This window comes from Molothrus ater, chromosome 4 (genome assembly GCF_012460135.2).
Source record: "Molothrus ater isolate BHLD 08-10-18 breed brown headed cowbird chromosome 4, BPBGC_Mater_1.1, whole genome shotgun sequence".
Taxonomy (NCBI): Eukaryota; Metazoa; Chordata; class Aves; order Passeriformes; family Icteridae; genus Molothrus; species Molothrus ater.
In genome coordinates, this window is record NC_050481.2 from 34,485,739 (window position 1) to 34,512,451 (window position 26,713).

The window sequence follows — 26,713 nt, forward strand, 5'->3', positions numbered from 1 at the left end:
AATTGGCTTTCTGCAAGCTAGCAAAAATAGTTCATTTACTTCTTTTTTTTTCTGAAAAAACTGTTGAAAAATCTTTAATGTTGATATTTTTCTAGGCAAAACAATTCATTATCTCCCCTTGTAACATAGTAATATCTAATTTACAGTCTATTCCTGAGGAAAGACAAATTAATGTCTAGCCCCAGGTGCTGGTGAAAATAATATTCATAATTTACAAGACTTGAAAAAGAGAAATAGTTGAAATGCAAGAATAGAAATCAGGTAAGGAAAATAAGGGGAAAGAAATTCCTGGTTGTTTAAGGAACCAAGGTAAGTGTCCCAGCACTGAATAGTCTTCTTAGTTCAACAAAAGCCATAATTTTATTTCTAATTTTTTCCTAATTTTATTTCTTGCCTAGTAATAATTTTAATGGAAAAATTAACACATAAAGATATGTAAGTTATACAAAGAAGATTTCTCAAAAATTTTTCCACTATTAGGGTGATATATGTATCTCTCCATGAGGAACTGCACATCCTTGAAAAGCAGCATTCTTGTTATCAAAACTTCTCTTGAACTGGTTCTTTCCTTTATCTCAGCTTTTAAGGATTTGTATCCCAATGGCAAAGATACAAAGAATGATAGAAATCATGATGGGCTATAGAAAAGGATAGCTTTTTTCCTTCACTTCCATTTCTTTACCAAAACTTTTCTGAAAGAAAAATTAAAATTTTCTCTTGCCTTATCACAGGACTCTTACTTACCCAAGCACAAAGAAATGCATGAAGCTTCCAGGTAATTGACTTCAGACTAAAGCTGAAGTCCTCCATGATGAATACATGAGATTAAAGCTGAAAAAGCCCTCCATGAAGAATATATTCATAGCTATGAAGAAAGACAACAAATTATTGTAGAATAATAGACTAATAGTTATCTACAGTGGAAATTATCCAGAGCAATCCTACCAAGAATTATTCAGCACTGGAAAATTTGACACGACAAGTTTCTGCAACTGACCATTGACACATGTGATCATGTAAATGACAAAAAAAAAAAATCAGCATGCATGAAATGGGGAGGGAAACAGGAAAGAAATTTAAGAGCAGGAAAGACAGAAACATTGGTAAAATATTCATATCTTGGTATAGCAAAAGTAAACTACTATTTGCAGCTGTGCTTAGTGCACACTTTCAGACCAAGATACCAGGGTTAGAGATGTACAGGAACACAGCACAGACCTTGCACACACCACATGATGTGATTTCAGGCAGAGATGGTAACAGCCAGGCAGCAAAAATAACATGGCCATCTAGAGCTTGAAGTTTCTTCATTCCTCTGATGATAATGCTAGCAATTTACTCCTCCCTGAACTGTATTCTTAGTGATTCGATGGAGGGAGAAAGACATTTAGGTATAGTTTTAAAAGGCTCATACCAGGAGGAAAGTGAAGAAACACCTCCTGAGAAACTCAGGCATTGGGAAGCAGAGTTTTTACTCACAGCAGATTTGCCCTTTCAAACAAGTATAGTATCCATTTTAAACAACTCTTCCTATTCATTACAGCTCAAAGTATGTGGAAAAGGGATGACCTTTCAGGAGAAAAACTTAAGCAAAATTTCTCTCTCTCCAACTGTCACATTAATCAATGCTGAAAGGCTTAAAAGCCTTAAAAATGGCCTACTAATTCCTCCATTTCCAGATAGTTCACAATGAAAAACAGAAAACAGAGTCTAATGTACAGGAGCACAGCTAACAAAGTAGAAAGGCTACTGTAATAATTACTAGTACCTCCTATTTTAACAGAAATTATATCAAGACTATTATGTACACACTTGAGGAGTCTTAAGCTTGTTTTAAATACTCTTATAATAATAAAGTGTCATGGAACAGTGAGAACAATATCCAATCTCAATCATGTGCTTTTTCCTAACTGTAATCTTTCATTTTGGTACTTTGGGGTCGAGCTCCTCATCTATCCTTACAGGAAATGGGGAGATGCAACAGCCTTAAGCAAATTAAATTACACCTCTAATAGTGTTTGAACACATGCCAATTTCCCTTACGCTGCTTTATCTTTGAGAACCTTCAAGAAACACATCAACAGAAAGAGGCTGCTCCAATTTGATGCTCAACAGGCAAATTACTTAAATATTATGTGCATACATAGCAGAGCATATGAACATCCCAAACAATGCTTTAACTCAGTTTGTAGTTTCCCTCTCTCCAATCACTGTCAGAAACAGACAAGGAAAAAACCATCTCTCCCTTCTATTTTAATGTTTTCAGTGTGTGTACACTTATTTTCCTCTCTCAATTTAATCCTTCTCTTTGCTCTTCATTCCTTACCTCAGAAGTGAGGTTAACCATGGCCAAAAAATGCCTAATTAAATTTCCTCCACAAATTAAGGACTCTTTCCTCCTCTCATACCAACTTCAGTTGCTAGAATAAAAAGATTCAACAAAAACATGCACTCTGAAAATCAAAAAATAGTCACTTCTAACCTTTGAGGGGTCCTAAATTAAGCCCCAGCTGAAATACCAAAGTTTCTGTAGCAGTATAGCTGATTTATGAATAGCATTAGTAAAAAGAGTCCCTGATCTGCATGAGCTCCTTCTCTGATAGTCATAAGCCTTTGGAGAGCTCTGAGCATTACTGAAAGAAAAAAAAAATCTGAAATGTGTCAAATACATTCTTTAAAAATTTTTCTTTACTCTTTCATTTGAATTAAAATTTAGTTACAAAGTAAAAAGAAACAGGACATCAACAACCAAAATATTTTTTCAAGTTTCAGGTTTAACAATGAATAAGCTAAATATATTTGGAATGTTTTTAATAATAGCAGTGATTTTCAGTTGCCTCCAAATTATTGCACACCAACAATCTACTTTTACAACATTGCCACTGAAGCTTTTTTGGTTTCAGAAAGCAGCAGTAATACACCTCCTGCTACTACGATACATGCAATTGTTTAGTGGGTGCTGTTCAAAAATAAGCTCAATGGACTAACTCCTGCCTACAAGCAAGCTGGCTAACTGTTCTGCATTAAGTTTGCACTTGGAGGTGGTAAAAATGAGGTTTATATTAAGCTACTTCATACAAAGGCACTTAAGCACTTTTACACCAAAAAAGTGCATATTTACATAAAATATGTAAAACTACATATTTTGGTCAAAGAACCACACAGATCTATTCTAATCACCTCTGCACTCCAAATTCAAATACTAAAATCACTGAAAGTGTGAGCATACATTGCTTTTTTAGGCATTGCTCAGAAATAGGACAAACTTGTTTATTTACTGCCCTGCATTACTAGAGCTATGCTATTTCTATATTATTATTATTACCGCCATAGCCTCACTCGTTACATGCATCTCCTGAGAGCATTTTGCCACCTAGATGCACCTTTACTCTCTCCACAGGGAGCTACCAGAAGGAACAGCTGAAGCATTTGCTCTCTATACCTACCTATTTTACATTAATCATCATATACATGTATCAGTTGTTGATAGCAATTTTGTAATCAGGACTCAATTTAAAAGATTACTCTTAATTCAGAAAAATACTACCTTTTTCTGCAACTTCAACATGAAACTCAAAGATGTATTTCCATCACTGATAGAAAAAGTGCCTAGTAGAAATTAATATCCATAGGAGTGACAGATGCCCTGGTGACAAATATATTTTTTAAAGCAAATAGAGTTTTAGTAAGATCTTCCATTTTCATTTGGAGAGAAAAGTTCTTCCAAGGTTCTCTCTTTACTCGCTAAAATTGATACAGCAAGGATAATATGTTGTGGATTTATCACAAACTGATTTAACTCTTCCTGGTATTCACAACTTAAATGAAGTATTTCTACATGAGACCAGAGTTTTAATTATACACATGACAAACTGAAGAAGTCAGTATTTTTGCAAGAGTCCTTTTAAAGCAAAACAATGCAAGCTTACCATTTTTGACTGCAAAAGAAAAAACCCAACAAAACCAATAAATAAAAAATTTATTTAATTTTCCTACAAACTTTTGCCACATCATATGTGGCAATGTATACCATAAAAAGAACTTACACCAACCTTTCCTCGAGTTTAGCTCTGTAATTAGAATTACAGAAGATGCAAAAATGAGCATCCAACCTCATCTTTCTTTTTTCTTGCAGTCTAAAAAAAGAGAAGAATATAAATGTCTCAGACTTACAGTCAAAGGACCTAACAGTCAAAGGAATTTTATACCAAAAAATCCACTATGTGCATATATATGCACACACTAAAAAAAACCTGCTCCTCCTGCAAACAGCCCCATATTTGCCCTGCTGTTTTACGCCTAAATAAATCTAAAACACCTAACGTTGGCTTTAAAAATCCAGCTATGAAGAAATTACCATCCTGTTGCTATAATTTTTTACATCAGTGAGAATATCCTTCTAGTGCTTGTTGTATATATATCAACATTTTATTCTCCTGTTTCCTCTAGAGAAGCACTCAGCTTCTTTTGTTCCATTAGTTACCTAATAAAGCAACACGAAAGTAAACACAAGACACAAAGATATGGACAACATTGTAGCAGACCAATAAAAACTATCAGTAAAATATATGAAGATGTAAAGTATATGAAATTACATCTTAAAATCAGAAAGAAAATACTAAGCATATTTATTTTATCCCTTTAAATAGACTAGGTATGTTAAAGAATTATTCACCAAGCAACCAAATCCAAATGTTAACTTAATAACAAGAAAACTTAATTAATTACACGCAGCAAGTTTCTGCTTCCTTGGTTGCTCAGTCATTTGGGTTCATTGGGCATTTTTAAAATGCAAGCTAAGAATGACATACATCTCTACATATCACCAAAATCCATCAAAAAATATGATGCCTATTGTCAAACCACACTGCAGTATCACACTTTTGCTCCAAATCAGGGATGTGGGGCAGCAAGGTACTGACAGAAACCACCAAGAAACACAAACATACTGTAGTATTGTGAAATACTACACAACTCACAACTGTGAGAACTGCAAGTGCCTAACAGCACTCATACAGAGCAATACACCACACATTTAGTTCCATCTGGTATTTTAGAGGGCTTTTGTCCATAGTGTGATAGAGTACACCATTTTTGTTCTTAGGTCAGAGTTCTACCTTGAATTCACTACAACCTGTGAGAACCTTTCACATACAAACAGTACTTCTGGTGATTTTTTTTTCTCACTGGTAGTGCTGTGTAACAGTTAATACTACAAGTCCATGAGCATGCAACTAACTTTCCATACCACATTTCTCTAACTTCACTTCCTACAAAAAAAGTCGTAATGAAGACAAACTGACTGTTTACAGTTCCAAACATTCCAGCAAAAATCAACAGATTTGCTGAAAATAATTAATTTTACATCAAAAAAGTCCACATTTTATAAGAAAACGATAGGGAAATCCCACTGGATAAGGCTATTTTCTATCTAGAAACTGAGTGCTTTCTGCACATGTTCTGTTTTAAAGCTACTTTCATCTTCTGCTGAATTCATCAATAGCCCTACAGAACCTGAAATAATTTCTTACCAACACAAAACTTTCCCAAGTTACTCCAAAAAACATACAAATCTATTTCAGAATAGAGTTTTCAGAGTAGCAGCTCTAGCTGAATGCAAGCACATAAACTACAGGGGTTGGCTGCTAAAAGAGACCTGGCCCATAGTTCATGATATTCAAGTTACATTTCATATAGTAAGTGCTCCCCTAGGATATAAAAAAATTGAGGTCATGCTCTTGATTTCTGCTGCTCTTGATTAGTTATTGCTTATTCTTCAGCAAGCTATTGTGAAAGACCTACACATCTGCAGAAGAAGTAAGTTTACAAACAAGGCAAGTTCTACAATTCATGTACTGTAAGCCAGTGTTCAAAATAAACTGCTGATTTGTGTGTTACAGAAATGTTTAACTTTGAAAGAGCCATGTCACAGGAACGGCTGAGTGGCTTGTGTCCAGATATAAAGGAAATACAGAATTTTTAGGCACAGAAGAGTACACTAAAAAGATGGGATACATAGCTGAAGCTGCAGAAACTGAGTACCATCTTAAACTCTAACACAATCTCACTTTTAGCTTTGCTGTTTAGCATAAAATTTTGAAACATGTCCAAATAAGATAAGCTGCATAAATACTGAAAAGATTTTGGGTTTTTATGTATACTCGTCTTGAATAAATTTTTAAAAATTGAAAAGGATAGTGCTTTCTCAGACTAGTTATACCTGCAAATAACAATCTAAACATTAATCTACATGTTTTTACACACCTGATCTGATATTTACTGGCACTAACATTTTTTGTTCCTGCACAGCAGATCCCTCCACAAACTCTATGCTTTGGGTACTTACACTACATCAGTAATTGCAAACTTAATTTAAAAGAAGTTTGCAAATTTCAGTGGTCAAAAAATAGTGGTTTTAACATTTTCTTAAAAAAGAACCAAATCATTTCAGACACTCCAGTAGTTTGACAGTTTATCATATTTCCTTTTTCTGTGTGTATGAAATGTGAATTAGACTGTCAAAGTAACTGGTGCTACAATTAATCTTTCCAAAGTAGCAGAGCTTAGCTCTCTGAAATGTCCAAGTAATATTGTCATCTCAAACCCACCAGTAAGGCATTACCTATGCCAAAAGCAAACAGTTCATCCATTTCATCTATTAAAAAAAAATACACTTTTGGAATTAACAGCAAAAATAGAAACTGGCCAGATAGTAATGATCTTAACACAAATTAATAATCTTACTTAATGGAGTCACAGCAAGTGATTTCACAGGAAGCTCGTTCCCAGGCTTACATTAGCCACAGACCTAAACTCTTTGCTGGATAGAACACAGAGCACTCCAGATGTGAGATATTCAAATTCAGTATGCAGAAATCAGTCCCAATGGTGATTAACTAGGATGACTGCACTTTCACTTTGGTTAAACTGAGAAATCCAGTGTCAGATCCCCTCTAAGACTGATACCAACCTGTATCACAGTATTGGTCAATGGTATTGGACTTGAAAATTGAATCTTATAATATAACCTTTATAATGCTATATTAACAAATCATTATATCTGACCATTTCATCACTGATGTTTCAGGATGAAACATTAGTGATGTTCAAACATTAATGGTTGCAGTGAAAATTAAGACTTGGCACTCAGTCTTATTTTCACTGGGTTACTAAGTGATTTAAGGAAATAAGCAAGCTCTTTTCAGTGTAGTAAAATACTGACTCCTAGAAATTGGAATCTGATCTAGTAAAAGAATCACATAAATTCCACTTCTCCAAACAAACACACACAGTAGGCTGCCTACAGAGGGTAACTAGACATCCATAGGGTAAGAATGGGTACTTAAATACCTTTGGCTGAATATTGGTTTAAAAATTGTGCTGTTCCATGCTCAGAAGAAATCATGAAACAATACTCATGTGATAATAAACCAGTGATTTTTCTTTAGAAACCCTCTAAATTGCTCTTAAGCTTTCTCCCAAGAATGCCGATTTAATTGCTGCATGCAAGAAAGTAAATAGAGAGAAAAGAACATAAATTGAGCAATGACAAAGAACTAGGTGAGAAACAGTAAATCAAAGGAGAATATGGAATAATTATTTCATATTTGTGTTATTTTTTAAGACAAACTTTTCTCAGAAAGCTAATACTTAGTGTTTGAAATTTCAGGATTCTTCCCTGTCCTACTAATCTACTTGGGAGCCAGTCATTACAAATATCTGTTCCTAACAACTCAAGCCAAAAATCACTCAGAACAGCAATACACAGCTAAAAACAGTATCAAGTCCTTAACTAATTTTACACTATTGGAGTAAAACCCTTAACCTCTTTTTAATCCACTATAACTCAATTACTTCTTAAACCTTTGTCTCAGTGAACAATATTGTTTTTTACAGGACATTTTCTGTGCCAAACTGCCCTGGTTTATATTAAAAATTAGGTATATAATTCCTTCTAAATGGATAATAAAACAAAAAAAAACCACCAAATGACAAAAATATGAAAGTACCTATATATTGAAAAGCAAGAAGGCATTATCTAAGATTCACAGTCAAATTTAATAGAATACACTCAAAAATAAAACAGACTCTTGTTACAGATATTTAACTTCAGCAAGTACACCATTCACTCAAATCCTTTTTTAAGAAATTTGAAGTTGCAGGAGGAAAGCAGGATGACTTCCAGACTTATACAGTCTACATGTCAGAAAAAACAAAAATAGAATGAGAGAAAAATTCTTCCAAATTCATGACCTAAGTGATAAGATCTGGAATGCTGAATTGATACTCGAGTTTTTTAGATAAGATGTTCTATTTCTGATACAATGCAACTGTACTGCCCAGCTTTCCACTCATCCAGGTTCAGGGAGGGCAGGCAATTTGCATGCTCACTAACTCCAGCCCCCAAGGATGGCTGGTGCTGTTGACCTTCAGTTTCAGAGTTTATAGTCTCATGCATTTAACTGTTTACAACAGGGGTGATCTTGATTATTTAGATCCAGGTTGAAAACAGAAGAAATTCTTCCTTCACCCATTTGTCCAGTTTTTTCATACCAAATACATAAAAATAAACTGGTGTAGAAAAGGCATAAAATCACTGGTTCTTGCCTGGAGACTCCAAACAACACTTGAGGTGTTTATGGGACTGACCAGGGACTTGAACCTGGTGTAGAGGTTGAATAGAAAGGGACATTTATCACTGTGACCAGTGTGAAAGAAATCTCCACATGGATAAAATAATTGCTACAGCTGATATAAGAGCAATAAAATTTTGACTTTCATTTCATTCTACCCTCATTTCTAATTTTCTGGTGAATGCCATAAAAGGAAAGTGACAAATATTTTTATTTTAGCGACAATATGTAAACATTAACAACCCATTGTTTTGCCTAGTCAAGGAAGGAAATAAATAGCTTAGCAGATTTCTGAATAAAGATTCCGGAAAAATACAAATGTTAGAAACATCAAATGATTGAGTAATTTATTAAGAAAATAAATCTGAGACAGGTGTAACAGAACTTCACTTAAGACTTAAGCAGGATATACCATAATATGAACAGAGATTAAATACAGACTTCAAATAATATAGTTATAATTACACAATAATAATAATTACCAGGTCTTACGAAAACCTGGTTTTGACTTGTTCTGCTTACAGACTTGCACCTTACTTGGGACATCTAGGAATTAATGATGCCAGATGATCAATCTACTCTAGCACCAGATGCAAGAAACAGCTACTGTGTAAATCCATCCCAGTGCTTTGTTTTGCCATCAGCCCTGTGATTTTCCACAGAATTAAGCCATGCAACAGATGCTTTAATACCTCTGACAAAAGAGGTTACTCAGCTTTAGTTTATAACAATATTATTATCTATATAAATGGCCTTTCTGATACAGGATGAAAATCTTGCCTCAGAAATATTGTCTTGCTATGCACTGTGCAGCTTTTTTAATGTTTGTCTGACTTTATTTACTTCTACTTCATAACTGTCAGCCTCCAATTTACTTGACTTTCTGTGCTGCTTTGCACAGTGCAACACGTGATTCAGCAGAAGGGGAGAGCAGGGTGATCATACAATCTGCAATTCACTGCAGGAGCTGGGCATGTAAAGGAAGCACAGAGGCACCTACACTTCCATGAAGCAAATCAATCAGACACAGAATTTAAATACACAAACAGAAATCCTTTCAGATTAATTAGCCAAAATGAAGTACTTCAATTCAGGTCAGTGAAACTGATTTTTTTGTGCCTACACCTTGCAAATGGCTGAAGAAGGAAGGCAGGGGGAAGAGCTGTAGAATAACAACTTATTCAGGAAAATAACTTTTTGAAAAGGAAAATAAAATCCCCAGTCAAATACAGTAGCTTAACAAAATAAAGAAATGTTTTCATTGTACTCCATAAGTAGCAACAAACTTGTAATTCTCTTATACCTCTAAAAGCAAAAAGAAAAATAAAAGAAAACCCCCACACACAATAATCTTGTTATTTACACTACTTTATACCATTAGAGAGGTTTTTCTAATGTAAAGGACTTATTGGATAACTTAGTTTCTTCTCCAGTTCAAGTTTGCTTTCTTTCCATTTTTCAAAGATGCAAAATATATCCAGAAGCCTGTTTTGTAGACTTTATGGTCAAATAATGATTTCAAATAAGCAGACTGGCAAAGTTCCACCTCTCACAAACATCAGTGAACGTATCCTCAGTGACCTCCATTAGACAAGAGTCCCTGAAAACCAGGTTCAGATCCAGACTAATACAGCATCATCCCAGAGAAATCCAATGAAGATTTGATAAAATGGAGAAAAGAAAACAATCCTAAATCTTCAAGGAGAAATGTTTCACTTCCTGAGAAACTCCTTAAAAATACACTATTTGAACAACTTCCTTTAACAATTCAGATGTTCTAAGGTTGGCTGACTACACATCCCTTTGAAATTATAATTAATTCAGCATTATGAAGATTATTTCCTTTCCTTCATTTTCCTTCAATCAACCACTTCTCTTGATCAACATGAGACATAAAATAATACATCATAATGTCTTTTGTTTCATCTCTATGCTTGATTACTCTTGGCAGGTTTTTTGTTCTAATGAGCAAGCTGTTTGGTTACAGCTACCTAAGTTAAAATAACTGAAAAATTAACTTGTGAAATCTGAAAATGCTTCATTTTCAAGCTTAAATTTGTTTTAATGCAGTATAAATGAATGATGCATATTGACATATTGTAACTCAGTTGTATAAATACTGTGAAAAATTTTACAGCTATAGAAATTCTAGCTTCAACTAGTAATTTTTTTGGTAATTAAAAAAAACAAAACATCTTTCTGATATAACAAAGCAAGAGTAGGATCTGTGTATCTGGTAATTAAGCACGTACAAATTACTAACCTTTATCTGCATTAGACTAAAAAGCATACATATCTGTAGAAGAAGCAGCACTAAACAGATATTACTAACCAAATGAACTCTTTATTATTAATAAGGTTTGACAGCAATTTACAATATTTTAGGGAAAAAGATTTCCTAACGTTCATGCTGTTGAATAGTCCAACTACAATCAAACTGGGATGGAAAGCCACAGTCCAATTGTAAAGAAATTCAAGATTCCTTTACTTTCCAGCTAAAAGAGTTTGACAAGAAGGATCTTTTTAAAACCTTGACTATGTAAGATGCCATCACATTTTACAATCAGATAAGCACTGTTAGAAACAACATCAGCTTTGCTTCACAGAATAATTTCTCACATTTTCTTTAAGTATTATTTTTATAAATTCTCCCACCTTTCTTGGAGAAGCTGGAGTTCAAACAAACATTTCTTGATAATCTCTACATGTTTGTAGCAATACTTGCCTTGTTCTTATGTGATATTTATAGGAATGTAAAAAAAGATGTAGTTATTCCAGTCAGTGAGCTGAAACTATTGCATATAACTGCCTCACAAATCTGAGATATGAATTCAGAATTACTTCATTCTGCACACCACAAACATTGTTAAACCCATGTCACCTTCAGTACATATCCAAAAATGATCTGCAATCAATGGAGTATCAAATGGTAAGATAAAACTGCAGACATGGTGGGGTTGGACCTATAAAATACTTCTAACATTCTTTGAGGTATTTTGCTCCCCAAAATGAGGGATAGACAGCGTAAAATCACTTTACATTTTTATTGATCTGAAGTACCAGTTAGCATAAGGATGTGTGTGCCCTCCCACACACATAGCCTCATTCACTTATTAAAAAAAAAAAACAAAACAAAAACACCCAACACAGTAGCTCAACTTTTCCATGTGCTGGACATCAAATACTCTAAATATCAGTACTTTAAAACCTTCTGGGGGAAAAAATGACATTGTCTTCCAATGGGTTATGGTACTCAAAAATGTCAGAATTCTATTTACAGAGTGTGCTACAATCCAAATCTAGAAAGCTTGCAGGAAAAAAGTGATAGTTTCATACACCCTAAGAAACTATCATTTTTACACAGGAATGAATAAAGGAAAGATAGGAATTGTAAACATTCAGCATAGGAAAAAAGCAAGCAAAGACAGAAGGTTATGGTAGCTTTTGTCCAAACCACAGTTCTACCACTGTGTAGAACCCAGTTTATAAATCCACATTCAGTACTAGTGAAAAATGTTGAAATATTTTGAGGTTTTATTTGTCTATCTTATTCAGTCAGTACAAATCTACATAGTTAATTCTACTTCTGCATATCCCTCCCTCTCCATCCTTATGAGACTTCACCCACAGATCTCGGAGAGAAATCTCATGATTCATAATCATGTTACATTTAAATTGGCTAAGACATTACTTACAGTGACTACAAGGCAGTTTTGGGCATATATCCCTGCATGCTTTGAGAGGATATTTTCTTTTGAGGAGCCCAGAAATATCAGTGGATATTACAGGTGGAACTAATTGCTTCTTTTTCAAACATAATTGAGTCTTTTTCTTAATAGTGTAAAAAAATTCTGTCCCCTCATGCCCCGAGTACCAGAGTTCATCAAAACAGGACCTTGTAACTATCTACCAAGAAGTCCTGAATAAAGTTAAATATATACACCTGTAAAAATAAGCACATGTATGAAAAACAGAACAGTTTAATAGTTTAGGAGAGAAATGCTAGACTGAGTAAGATTTAGAAAAATTGTTATGCACTTAGTGTGCTTTAATCCAGTTCACATATGAAATATTGTGCACTATTTGCAATACAGTTAGCAATCTGACAGCCCTTTGCTGGCTTTGTAAAGTAGGAGCTCTTCACATTCATGTGTTTTGTTCCTGGATGTTGGAAAAAAGATTGCCTACCTATTTCTTAGTACGCTTAAAGACTTGAAAACCAGATTAAAAGTATGTATCGTGGGGACTATCATAATGAAAACTCTGAAGCCATTTCTCTATCTTCCTTAAGATTTGAATTGGCTTGCAACAAGTTCCAACATCAACTGTGATTTTTCACATAAAAGCAATTGGCTTTTATTGACAACACACACAAGAAAATGCTATGAAGATGGCAGAACAGAAATCCTTTTAAATAGCAAATTAGTGTAAGAAAAATCAAGCATTTATTCCAGTCATTTCGTATTTGGGCCAAAAAGGAAACACTTTCAGATCAGACCAGTATGAATTTAAATGGGGATCTTCCTTACTCTTCTGCAGAACAGCATAAATCTGTTGCCTAGATCATCTGGGAATATTGCAGCTAATTAATTCCCTCATAGTGCAGGCCTTAGAGAGCAAACCTTTATCTGTGCCAGTAGCACACAAAGATTGCTGAAACCTGAAATGCTTTCGCCAAAGAAGAATTTTTGGGTGCAATATAATGTGTGAGGATATAAGTAAATAAGCCACTATACACAGGCAAGCATGTTGTCAAATCCAATGGTCTTCTCTGGCCCTAAACTTTATGAATACCAAGAATTCTCAGAGCTTGACACAGACTTTCTAAGCCTGACTAAAGTGGTTAACTTACTCTGTCGCAAAAGGCTGGAAGGCCACGTTATACAATGGATTCTTGTCACTGCTCCTTTACCTACCAGTCTATTCTTTTCTCTTCTAAGAATCATTGCTTGGATTTTCTCCTAAAGTGATGTTCCAGTCACCAACACAAGCCCTGCCAAACCCTCAAAACATATATGCATCATTAAATATAGATCCCCACACTCTTCATATTAATAACTTCCTGCTGCTTTAATGAACAGCTGGTAGAACACATCATTTTTCACATGCAGTAGCATATAACAAGGACTAACTTCTGTACCTCTCACTGCTATGCTACAAAGATTTAACAACTGGAATGAATTTCATCATCAAGAGCAAGCTCAAAAATGTCAAAGGAGTTTGTTTTCAGTCGCATATAGGCCCCAGTGTAAGTGCACTACCTAAAATTGTTTGATGACTTGCAGACATTTTTAGAGAGATACTGAACAAGCTCCAAACTGACAGTCTCTTCTGAGTCAATGATTATATATCACACAGGAAAATAAAAAATTAATTCAGAAGAATTTTCTGCAGCAAAATGTCAAGCACTGGACGGTCTTTAATAACAACACATTAAAATAATACTTTTTGGAAGTAGTGAAGTACCAAAAATTTTGAATTATTTCAATCTTTTTAACCCATTCTCCTATTGTGTTCTGTTAAAGCAGCCACTTGCAAAGATAGTAACAGAGCACTGATACCACATCTTCATCATAATGTGATAAGCTTTGTCATGGGTTATAATTTCATTCTATCTCTCCTTGTGTCCTGTCCAAGGTTACTACCTTAAAGTGCACCACCTTTTTTAGGTAGATCATTAATTCCTACATAATTTTTTCTGCTGCCATCTATCAGTGTCAAATGGGAAAGTAGAAGTGAAAAAACATTAAAAAAAATCTAACAAATAACTAAAGGTTGTTCAAATTAGGTAAGAATGCCCAGTGAAGCTCTGATCACTGATATAACAAGCCACTACCTTTTCTCTTTCAGAAATAAAATTTCAAGAAATATGAAAATTACAAAAACATTAAATACAATCCCCTATGCTGGCATTTACTAGCATGGCCTCCATAGTATTTGTTTCTAAAGCAAACAGGCAAGATTTTTAACATTAGACATAGCAGGACTTTGAGATGCAGAAAAGGAAATGATCAATAGTTACTAAGACATTAAAATATGTCAAGTTCAGAAAAATAGGATAATAGAAAAACAACAAGCAATAGGAGAAACAACATTCCAAAATCAATATCAAAAATTTTAAAAAGGTCTACATTAGAAACATTAGCACAAATCAAAACTACAGCTATTTTATTGAAGTATTTTTTCAATACTGATAAAAAAGTGATAGAAATACTGTGGTTAGAATAAAAGCTTCCTTAGGCTTGAATACATGGGAGTTGCTCTAAAACTAGGTTCCAAAAAAAAGTAGCAGTTGCTGAAAGGTTTTCTTTTTTCCTTCAGCATATCTTGCAGGGAAGGGAGGGCATGCAGGGAGAACGTGGACACACCAAGAGTCATGACAACATGGACATGACACAGAAACAACAGACAACTTCTTCAACTCAGTCAGAGGAGCCACACTCAGAAACTGACCAAGACTTGTAAACATAATAATCCAAGCTATTATTTCTGTTTTCTGCAGAGAGTTACATCAAATGCTTCAATTACCACGAATTAATAGAAACAAAGGAGATAGGAAAAAAGCATTAATGGTGTCAGTCTAAAAATATTCCAATTCTGCTCAATCCACTGTTTTCTATGTTCTGCCACCCCCTATAAAACCTCTTAGGCATCTTTCCCTTCAGATTGTAAAGTCAAGATAGCCTATGCAGTTTCTGTTACTGTTACCATCTATTTTTTTGTGAATTACAAAGCTATATATACTACACCATAATAAGCACAGATGGCTAGAGTCAATCCCAATAAGATTTAATGGAAAGACAAGAGAAGACTGGGTATCCATAGCCACTAAATAACCTACAGCATATAAAATAAAGATTATTCTTCAGAGAAAGGAGATGAAGATAAGATGAAACAATGTTATCAGCTTTACTTTAGATTATGAGGGCAATCTAAGGAAAAGCACATTACCATTTACTTAACTTCTAAACGTCAGCTACATAAAGAGCTTCCAAGTTAATGCCTTCCAAGAGACATTTAAGAGTTCAGTGTTAACAATAGTTTGAGATTAGTAGACTCTGCCTTTTCAGACAAAAAAAGTATTTGGCACTAGAAACAGGCAGCAAAAACAGACCATAGGAAAAGTAATCCTGCAAAAGAAAACAGGAATCCATACTCGAGAATGAATTAAAGGCACATAAAAATTAGACACCTTTGTCTATAACACAGAAGAAAGGAAAAATTAAGATTTGCATTATTCTTTCCCATTATAATTTGTTACATTCTATCTAGAAGTTATGAACAATTCAATAGCTTCTTAAATTTCCCTAATTAATTAAATTTAATACAAATTCCGAACACTTTCCCATATTTTACAGTTTAAAAAAGAGCAGTCAAGTCCTTATTAAGCTCCATTTCAAAGGCAGTAATTACAGGTGAAGGTACAAAATACTTATTCTGTCAGACCTCCTAGGCTTCAAAATTTTTCCTCCTTCACCATATTAATAAAACTCAGATCATACAAAGTAAGTCATGGGTAAAAGGGACTGACACTACTTTAGAGTGCTAGTTTCAGCTAACAGTGGCATGTGGAAAAGATTCAAAGCCCTATTTGCAAAAGTAACTTTATTACAAGATCTTGGTTTAACTTAGGTCTAAGGCAACACAAAAAAGCAGCTCATCTTTCATGTTTTCAATTGCGTTTTCTCCTGACATCATGATCACGACATATGCATGCTGTAAAAGAGCTGCTATACCCAATAATAAGGTTTTTTACCCTGAATTATAAAAAGTACTGAAGAAATAAGACCACCAAAACATTTTTCACAACTAATGAGTTAACATGACTTAGAGAAAAGACTATGACTGATGCACTATCCAGTCCTAAATAGTGACTTCCTCTAAACTACATTTAGGGTCCTCCATAAAGTATGAGGGCTTCTTGTCCATTGCAAAAATCTTGTAGAACAAAAGTCCTCCTCCTCTTCAAGTAAAGTCACTGGTACTCCACTCTTAAAGCATGAAAACCTTCCAAATATTTACATGGTAATCCCACAATAAAGTGCAAAGAACTTGTGATGAATCCCCTTTAAAAGGGCCTTTGGCTTTCTCCACTGTACAAAGATGTAGTTGTGATCCACACAGAGATGTTCAGCTCAAAACAGTAACACACAGTTGGCATGGAGCTTAACTGAGGGGCAGTGTTCGTTTTTGAGAAGCCTTAAACCTCCAAAACAGACAAGGGAATAATTAATGCTGGCTATTCTGAATTGCTATGGAGACCTAATGTTCGATTTATCTCCTTTCCAAACACAGAGGTCTAGTTTTCACTAATGTTGAAAAAACTTACTCTTTAAATACTTCCAAAAGACTCCTCTGGGAAGCCAAGCTGCCCGAACTTGCCACATGTAGAAGGCAACACATTCAATGGTCAATGTGAGAAAACCTCACAGCAAAGCAGAGTAAAAAGGAGTACTACCAGTGCAAACTTCCTCTTCCTAGCTGTTTGGTTTTACAGTCTGTTCAATTTTCTTCTACTTTCTGCACCCTTGATATTAAGATGGTGGGATGATAGTTAACGCTACAGTATGATGCAGCTGGTTAAAATGATCAACCAACCCTATTATTCTGTAGCAATACTATGACACAGTTGAGTTGTGGAACTCATTTATCAACTTAAATTTGAAAATACAGCAATCACTTAAATTTTGACCTGTGAAAAGGTATATATCTTGCTTAACTTGCTTTTAACAAGCAAGTAAAACCCAACATCTCTCTTCCAGCTGCAAATAAAATTTACCATGTAAAATACAGTCTTTTTAATGAACACAAATGCACAAGACACCTTACAAATATCAATTACTAAAATTAGTTACTCTATAGAACCTTGCTTCATTGTATTTTAAAGAAATTAAAATTAAAATTTCTGAAAAAAGCCTGAAAGATTTTCAGGTAGTGATACAACAGACAACTAAGGTTGTATGCAATTTTCTCCAACTGACTTTAAAGATATAAAAAGACAAAATTATTTTAAATGACAAAGCCACTCTGTTTTGTTCTAAGATTAAAAACACTACCACTATTTGGAAAGTAATCAGAAAGAGAAAAGTAATTGCTATATTCCAATACTCTGTTTTTCTCCACAGATTTACAGCATTATGAGTAATGAAGGTTTGCTAGATAAGATTTAGGATGCTCAAAGTAGGAGAGCATAAATGTAATGCCATTTCTCAATCACATTTTTCAAAAGGAATAATCTTTATTTCAGACAAACTGCAGTATATGTAGATATATTTATCAAGTGTCTAGTGCTATCATCATAGATAAAACCATTAACACAAAGCACTATCAATATAACAAAATATGAATGAAGAAGATTTCCCTAACAGCATCTACTGAAAAGCCTCAGCTCCCAAGCCTGAAATAAACTGAGGATCCATTCCCATGGGCTAGAACCTCCCAGCATCCTGACAGCACTGGCTGCTGAAGCAGCCTAACCAGGCAGCTTGGAAAACCTTAATAAACACATGAACCCTGAGACTTACTTTACTGACAGAAGTGAATAGTTGCAGCTACTCAGCAACTGGACTGCAGCAGCACAAGATGGGGTTGAAAACACTTCCTCCCACACACTTCAGGCAAAAAATAAATGTACCCTTGTATAGAACCCAAAATGGTTTGACTTGCACATACAACTTAATGGAGATGGTATTTGACACGTCCCATCTCCTCCGTCTTTAAGATGAAAAGTCTCCTATTTAAAAACAAGACCATTCTCAATTTTTGTTCAAGTAAAAGAAGTGGGAAGGTAGGTAGCCTCTAACACACATCTAGTTTCCCACTGTTATATGTTAAGGCACAGTTCTTGCCTAGACCTACTGCATTATTTGCAACAGATTTGTCAGAATTATCAAGATCTTTCAAAAGAAATGACAAGTCAGTTACAGGTCTGCCTGTACAAAGTACTGAAAATATCTTAGCTAGTAATCACACATTAATAACACTTAGTGACAAAAATGACATTTTAGGGTATGTTAAGAGAGCTAGGTTTAGAGATGGCTTGGCTTTTGGCTTTTTATAAATAAAATATCATATCCTGGTTTAGCAGGTTCTGTAAGGGTTCCCTTTCTGAATGACTGTGTTCTTTCTCACTGTGATCTAAAGCTCTTAAGAAACTGAGCCAATGAGCCAGAAGTCAGGGTCATTATCTTTCACATTAATCAGTCCTGTCAGTTAAGTCTTAAGTTAAGCTTTTAAATACTTCTTTTCACACCAGAATTCCATCTCACCCTTACATCTGTAGGGTATCAAAAGCCTGCAAAAAATATCCTACTCTGACCAGAGAATTAAATTACAAACACAGGCCTTGCATACCTTGATTTTAACTCTGCGAGACAGTTACCCCTACACGTTTCAAATGCTGCTGTCCTGTTCCTTAACAGGAGGCCACTTTGGAATCACTAATCACATTGCTAATCACAATTTCAAAACCAACAAACTACAGTCACACAAGTAAATTTACTAATTTTATAAAAATGTAGGATGGCAAAACTTCTCCACCATGTTATATTTAAGTATAATTGATAAGTGTTCTTAGAAGATATTTTTCTAATGCATTCTTGTGCAGGTAGATTAACACAATTTTGGAGGGTGGTCTACAGTTATATGTTATGAATTACTGAAAACTACCCATGCTTTACAGGGAGAGCCTTGTAATATTAAATAAATATTCCAGACTGGGTACCAATCAACAGGACATAGGCATGCTGCACAAGAAATAAAAGCATACACTTCACTGAAGCACCAGCCTTATAAAACTCACACTGTGTAAAAATAAGGCAGCATATTTGCAAATTGCCTCAGAAGAATCAGTATGCAGTATTCCTCAAAGCAGTCACTCTTAAAACCCTTGGGGACACCTACTTGTCACAGAATAAATTATCTGGCTAATATCCAATATTACAGTACACGTCAGTGGGCACCCAGGAGACGGGCATTAGAGAGCACTTAGCTTCCTCAGCCTTGCAGGTTAGTCCTTACATAAATGACTTTGCCCAATTACAAAACATAACTGATGATTGTATTTTGGAGTTTTCTAGCAGCAGCCTTTAATCCTAGAACATTTTTATAGCACCAGATTTTCACTTGTTTTTTTTTTTTTCCCCCAAAATCACAGGTCCCAATGCACAGCATACTGAACTAATATTTTTCACATGAACCTAAGCTCTTTTATTTTTAAGATATGCAAGGCAAACAAAAATATCTGACGACTGACTGGAAGTGCTCTCAAACACCAGAATTAGGCTGTTTAATAAAAACTATTGTGAAAATAAGTTCTCCCACAACTCTAGTAGCTCTTTCCCAGTTGCTTAAGATAAATACCCAAGTTAGCATCCCACAGACATAAAGCTAGAAAATACATGCATCACAAGACATTCCAGGTCTCAGAAAAATAAGAGACTTATTGGAGACATTTACTTTGCTTTGCTACAGCAAACTGCAGTCACCAGCAGGCTGTAGAACAAGAAGAAACCTGTTGCCTCTGAAGTTGCAAACCAAATCAATGCTTTACACCAAATCAAAATTCAGTACGTTAAACAGTAAAGAAAAGAGAAAATTATTTTGCATGGTTGGAATTCGGATTTTTAAAAGTGACACCAAGGGACGCAGGATACTGGATGCTCAAAGAAAAGCTTTTCCATTGAAAGAAATGTGAACGGCTTTTGAAAATAGGTTGCGTTTTACTGAACTTGCGGCAAACGCAGCCCGAACTAGGCGCACAGGCGAAGCACGCTGAGGACAGAGCCACCTTACAGCGGCAGGTTTCGTAACTGATGAGATTCGGGTCAGGCTGGGGCTGCTGCTCCCGGGCTCCGGGCACGGCGCTCCGGACACGGCGCAGCGCTGCGCCGAAGCCCCGCACCCCCGGCACCGAGACCCGGCCGTGAGCGCTGCCCCTTCTCCCCCGCCCTGCCAGGGGGCACTAATGACAGGGCACGGCGAGACGCGGCGGTGCCGGCCGCTGCCGCTGCTGCCAGGTGCCCGGGGAGGGCGGGGGGGAGGGAGGGGGCTCTGTCCCAGGCGGCCCCGGCGGAGCGGCGAGCCCCGGCCCCGCGCCCCCACCGCATCCCCTCCCGCAGTGGGGCGGGAAGCGGGAGGAGGGAGGACGAACGCGGCTCTCCCCCTCCACGCCTGGCGCCCCGCAGGGCGGGAAGCGGCTCCCGCGGCCCGACCCTCCGGGTCCCAAGGTGCGGGCTGTGCCCCGCACGGCCCGGGCACGCCGGGCGCTCCTGCCCGCTCCGCGGCGGAGCGCACCGGGAGCTGCCCGGCGGGACCCCCAGCCTCCTCGCCGAGGCGCCGCAGACAGTTATTTAAGAATTAAAATTCGGGGAAAAGGGGGAAAGTTGAGGCTGTACCCCAGCCCCCGCTCCTCGAGGGATGCCCTACACCCTGCAGGAACGGAACCGGCGGGAGCGGGCTGGGCGCGGCTGCCGGCTGGCAGGGTGGAAGGACTGAACTTACGTCTCGGAATTTGTTCCACTGCCCGACCTCCTTGTCGTACTGGGAGACGGTCGTGAGCCATTGTTTATCGTCCAGAAAATTGCCGCTGTCCGGTCTGCCCCCGGCCGCCGCCGCCGCCGCCGGGCTGCACCAGGCTGCTGCACACACGCACACCAAGGCTGCCGCCGCCGTGAGCATCTGGGCGAGAGGAAACACGGGCAGGGGGGTTACCCACGGCGGAGCCCGAGCCCGACCCCGACCCCGGCCGGGGGCTGCCGGCGGGGGACGGGACAGCCGCCCGCGGCGGGCCCCCTCGCCCACCTGAAAGCGGCGCCCCGGGGGAAGGGGAAAGGGAAGGCGGCCCAGCCCGTCACCTTGCTGCGCGCCCCGCACCCGCGCTCCTCGCCGCGGCCGGAAAGGCGGCCCCGCGCCCGCTCGCTCCCCGCACGCGCCGCCGTCTGCGGCCGCCCGTCCGTCCGCCCGCTCCCGCGCCGCGCGCGCCGCCCGCCCCTCGCCCCGCCCCGCCCCCGCCCCGCGCCGCGCGCCGCACCGGGAGAGGCGCACGCCCGCCGCTCCCGCCGGGAACCGCGCGGGGCCGGCAGCAGCGGCACACACCCCCGGGCACCGGCACACACCCCGGGCACCGGCACACCCCCCGGGCACCGGCACACCCACCCCGGGCCGGGCACCGGCACACACTCCCGGGCACCGGCACACCTCCCCGGGCACCGGCACACACCCCCGGGCACCGGCGCACACCCCGGGCACCGGCACACACCCCGGGCACCGGCACATCCCGGGCACCGGCACACACCCCCGGGCACCGGCACACCCCCCCGGGCACCGGCACACCCCCGCCGAGCCCTGCCCGACTCCGCAGCAGCCGCGCGGTGCCGCCGCCTCCTCCAGGTGGGGGCGGATGCCGCCGGAACTTCGCTACAGCTTCGCTGGCTCCTCGCAGCCCGAGTTAGATCGGCGAAAAGCCCCAGGCGGACACGACCCTTCCGAACTCACAGTCACAGACAGAACTTCCCGCGCCTTCGGGACAAGGAGAGACACGAGCTCGCGGGGCGCCTCTGAGCGCTGATGGAGGCGCACTGTGATGCCGCCTGCCCGTGTTATCCCTTTCGTAAGGATCGTGCACACTTCCCTCTCTTTCTGGCTTTTGTCTTTTAAAAAAGCAAGAGTAGGTTAACTCCAAGTCTTTAATGACAACCATGAGCAACCATGCTTTCCCGAATTAGTTAAATTTAATTTAGAATTGAGCAAGGGGCAAGAATAGCTCAATTACCTATCCAGCATTCCTGCCTCCATATTTAAGTTCTATTTGCCGTCCTGTTGACCTCTCTAATCCAATTTTAATGTTAGCTTTATTCCCTACACTTGAGTCACGCGCTGCTTTTTAGGTTTGTATTAGCCGCGTGGTGCAAGGATTCGCCAGAGGGAGCGGGGCAGAGGCTGAGGGGTGGCCTCTGTGGGAAGAGGTGTGGGACTCTCCCGTTTCGGGAACAGCCGGCTCCTGGCAGCTCCACAGCGGAACTTCGCGGCCACAGCTGAGCCGTTCGGCCAAGCTGGCGGTGCCTCCGTGACAGCATCGCTGAGAAAGGGCAGAAACGCTGCGCGGGGAGGGGAAGTGGGGACAGAAACGGTGACAAACAGCAGGGAACGCCGGGGCCAGAGAGGGATGAGAAGGTGCTCTCCGGGGCAGAGCGCTGCAGACCCTGACAGACTCATGCCAGAGCAAAGGGATATACCCAGAGAAACTCTGGCAAGCCCAGACCGGAGCTCATTTACCGGAAGGACTGCAGCCGATTGGAAAGCCATGCCAGAGCAGAGGGAAAGTGTAAGAAGGAACGAGCAGTGAAGAGAAATTGTTACATGCTGACTGTACGTGCCCTCAATTCTCTCTGTGCTGGTCACGGAGAGAGGAGTTTGGAATTAAGAGGAGCCTGGGAAAAGAAGGGAGAAAAGTTGTTCTTTTAACGTGCGTCTTCGCCTTTAGCACTACTCAAACTAGCTGTTACATTTTTATTTTAATGCAGTAAATCTTCTTCCAATCAAATCTTCTTCCAATCAAATACTGCAACAGTAATCGATAAAGAGGATTCCTGATTTTATTTAACCCATGAGCTCTCTCACTCCAATTCTTCCTAGACTCGTCCTGCTGGGGAGAGGAGCTGTGAGCAGCTGGGTGAATGTTTGGCTGTTAGCCAAAATTAACCCACTGCGAGGTAGACAAGTATATCAAGTACACAATACTCTCAGTGTCCTTGCTGAAAGTATTTTCTGTGGTAAAATATGAGTTACTTTCAGACCTGGTACTAGGGTCAAGTCCATCAAGAGATTCTCTGATGGCAGAAAAATGCCACTTCATGCAAATAGAGAAGTGATTATGAGATTGCCACTGATTTTAACAAGTTTTGATTTTGGTCATGAACTGTAACTACAGACAGATAGTAGACTATTAATTAAATCAAATAACCTGCATCATACAGTACATAATACATGCCATTTTGTTCCTAAACTTGTGTCACTAAAAATCGATGAAAATCCTGTCACTCGTATGACAGAGGATGATTGCCAGATTAGGATTTATGTGCCTGACTCTAAAAATGCTACCTATCCAGAATGATATTCTATTCTGTAATAAATGAATCATAAAATTCAAAGCAAATGGATAGAGGGACTGCACAGAGGCTAAATAAGAATCAATAAAACAGTCATGTTATGCTCAGGGTGGGTTATAGTGTCAGTGCTTTACAGAATCATTCTCTGACAATCCAGTTTGTACTTGTCAGTCTTAATGTTAATTTCCTACAAATTGCTTTGCCCTTTGGCAAAGAAGAAAGTTCTCAATAAAGCTAATGTGTTTTTGGGGTTTTTTTTTAAGAATTACTTATTTAAACTTTTTTTAACAGCATCCCAATTCCTGAATTTGTGTTTTCACTTACGCAGCAGTAAGGTGATCTAGTTTTGTTTTGATTTGCTTCACCTGTGTTTGACGATTTCCTCCAGATAATATTAGTTAGTATTTTTAAGTTATTGTTCATCTTTCTATACTTAGAGAAGAGGAATAAAAGTGGCTAAGATTTGCATTCAGTAAAAATCCTTAGAAAGGGGAAATCTCTTATGGTTTGAGTTTTACAGAAGTTTCACTGCAATTTGTCTAAAAAGTGATCTTCAACACCTATCACTGCAGTTTCTACTGACAACACATACTAATGATCAATTATATGTAATTTTGCCTGAACCAAGCTATTTGAAGTCTTTAATAATTCTAAATGTATTCCTTATAATTTTAACCACTCTGATCTCCACATAATTGGTTTAAGAGCCTCATTCTGATCAAGGACTTTATGCAAGTTGGTAATTCCATTTATTCAAGTACACAATGATACTTGATTGAAATGGCATTTTGAAGATACAAAACTAACAAGTTTTCTTTTTCTTTTCCTCAATAATTTCACTTCTCTTCAAAGATTAAATCTATGCACCTTGAGAAATATTCTTTATTTTAAATGTACATACATTTCTTACAGAAAATGTAACTATTGTTACATGCTGACGTGTTTAACAATAGCATCTTAAAGATGTGACAGGGAATCTGTTACTGCAGCAGTGGTAAGAGAATAATACTAATGGTAACAGGAATATGATTTTGAAATGAGAGTTTAGAAACTCTGCCTCATAGCTCTTCACCATTTTCCAGTCAAGAAGCATTGTTGTTATTAACCAAAAAACTCCTTCTTCTCGATTCCAAAACATGATCTATTTTGCAAATTTTTGGTAACAAATATTTCAATATTAAGACTTACTAATTTAGAATAATAACTTTTCAGATGTCTTCCCCTCTGAGTAGCTGATGAATCCTACAGGGAGGTAGCAATGAAGATGGTGTAGCTGGTAAGTTGGAATACTGATGTGAGTAATATGGTTGTTGTACAAGGAAAAGGATGGAAAGAGAATAAAAGAGGGAGTATACATTTAAATATGTATTTTGTGTACACATCTGTGTGTTATATGAAAAAGCACTGGAATTACGTAACGTATGCATGAAGTTATATATTGGAAGAAAAGTTTGTATGCATAGGTTACTGATGGAAGAGAAGGGACATGCTGAGAAATTATTAGGAAATGGAAGGAAATTTATGCCCTGAATAGTGTCACAAAAGTGCTTTACTCACTTCCTGCAAATGAAGGATATGTTAATTTAAGGCAATTAAGTATGGAGGTCATTTTTTGAAACTATTTTAACTGCAAGGGCTGTGCTATTATATTTGAATAAACTTATGTTGAAGGGAATCCCAAGGGAACACCTAGGCATCCCACTGCCCACAGGCAAAACCAGAAATTCCTTGTCACTGCTGGTAGATGTCAATCCAAATCTACTTCTAGAATCACCACTGTTGGAGTCTGTCTGTGGTAGAAATTCCACACTGATCTGTGTCAATGGGTTTTACTAGACTAATTTTGGAAGAGGTTTCCAATACCTGAAACAAGTTGATCTTACTGCAATTTAAGTTTATAACTTATGGTTAATCCTATTCACCAAAAACATGAAGAACAAATTACTCTTTTCCTCTGATCAGCAGTCTTTCCCATGTTGGAAACTATTGTAACCCCACTCTGTATTTCGTCCCAATGATATGTTTATTACCATATTTTTACCCTGATCTTTTAATCTTCTACCATGATTTTGAGATCTCTGATACCTTTATTATCCCACTGAATTGGGCATTGAGGTTTTTCCATCGCCAATGTCTAGAACACTGTTGAACAGAGCAGAGGATTTACTTCATAAACATAAATTATTTTGGCTTGATTGTCTTTGGTATCTTCCAGACATTTGGACATACTGTGCTGAATTACGTGTCCCTGTATTTTCCAGAAATTGAAGGTGGAATGACAAGAGTTTCATTTTCTGACCCTTTTTCATCCACTTTTTTGAAAGTCCCTTTTTAAAGAAACCCTTTAATTTGCTTTGGTTTTTTACAGCCATCTGGTACCTGCTTGCTCTCTACAGTTTCTCAAAAGCAATGACTAACAATTTTGAGATCCTTTCAAACAATTCTGTGAATATTTGGGGCAGAGTTCATAAGATGATTAGAACAATCTCATTTTTAGAAAAATTACAAAATAGATTTGTTACAGACAAAGTCTGTCTAAGTCCTTTCTTTTTCTTGTCATTGCTGTGATGACTGAGTTAACAAACTACATGCCATTAATGACTGATGCATAGTTTTTAAATTTCTTTTTCTTACATTTCTCTCCTTACCGCATTCTTCCTCCACAATGGGACTCATCCTTTCCTTTAATCTTCTTTATAGTAATACTATGTTTGCAATTATTTCTTATTAACCTTGGTGTCTTTTGCTAGCTGCATCTCAACTTCTCCTTGACTTTTGCTACTTGTGCCTTGAACTGATTTGAAGTATTCATCTGTCATTCTTCTTTAACATTCATCTTCTACTTCAGGCCACTGCAGACTTCAAGGTTTAGTATATTTGTCTTCTATGGCTTTCCCCATTCTTCTGCTATTACTGCAATTCAATCCTTAATATTTTTCCTGGAGGCTAAATGCTCCAAGGTACTCATATTTC

The 26,713-nt window shown here is 38.1% G+C and overlaps 1 protein-coding gene across 1 annotated transcript in view; it reads right to left on the bottom strand.

The window, feature by feature from the left end:
* The window catches only part of SPOCK3 (SPARC (osteonectin), cwcv and kazal like domains proteoglycan 3), a 167,290-nt gene extending 145,704 nt beyond the window's left edge, over positions 1 to 21,586 (bottom strand). Inside the window, exons 1-2 of the mRNA XM_036382411.2 lie at positions 21,488 to 21,586; positions 21,135 to 21,311 (exon numbers count right to left, since the gene is read on the bottom strand). Coding sequence (XP_036238304.1) covers positions 21,135 to 21,311 — 177 coding nt within the window. The 5' untranslated portion in view covers positions 21,488 to 21,586. The remainder of the gene's footprint in view (positions 1 to 21,134; positions 21,312 to 21,487) is intronic.
* Positions 21,587 to 26,713: the final 5,127 nt, after the last annotated feature.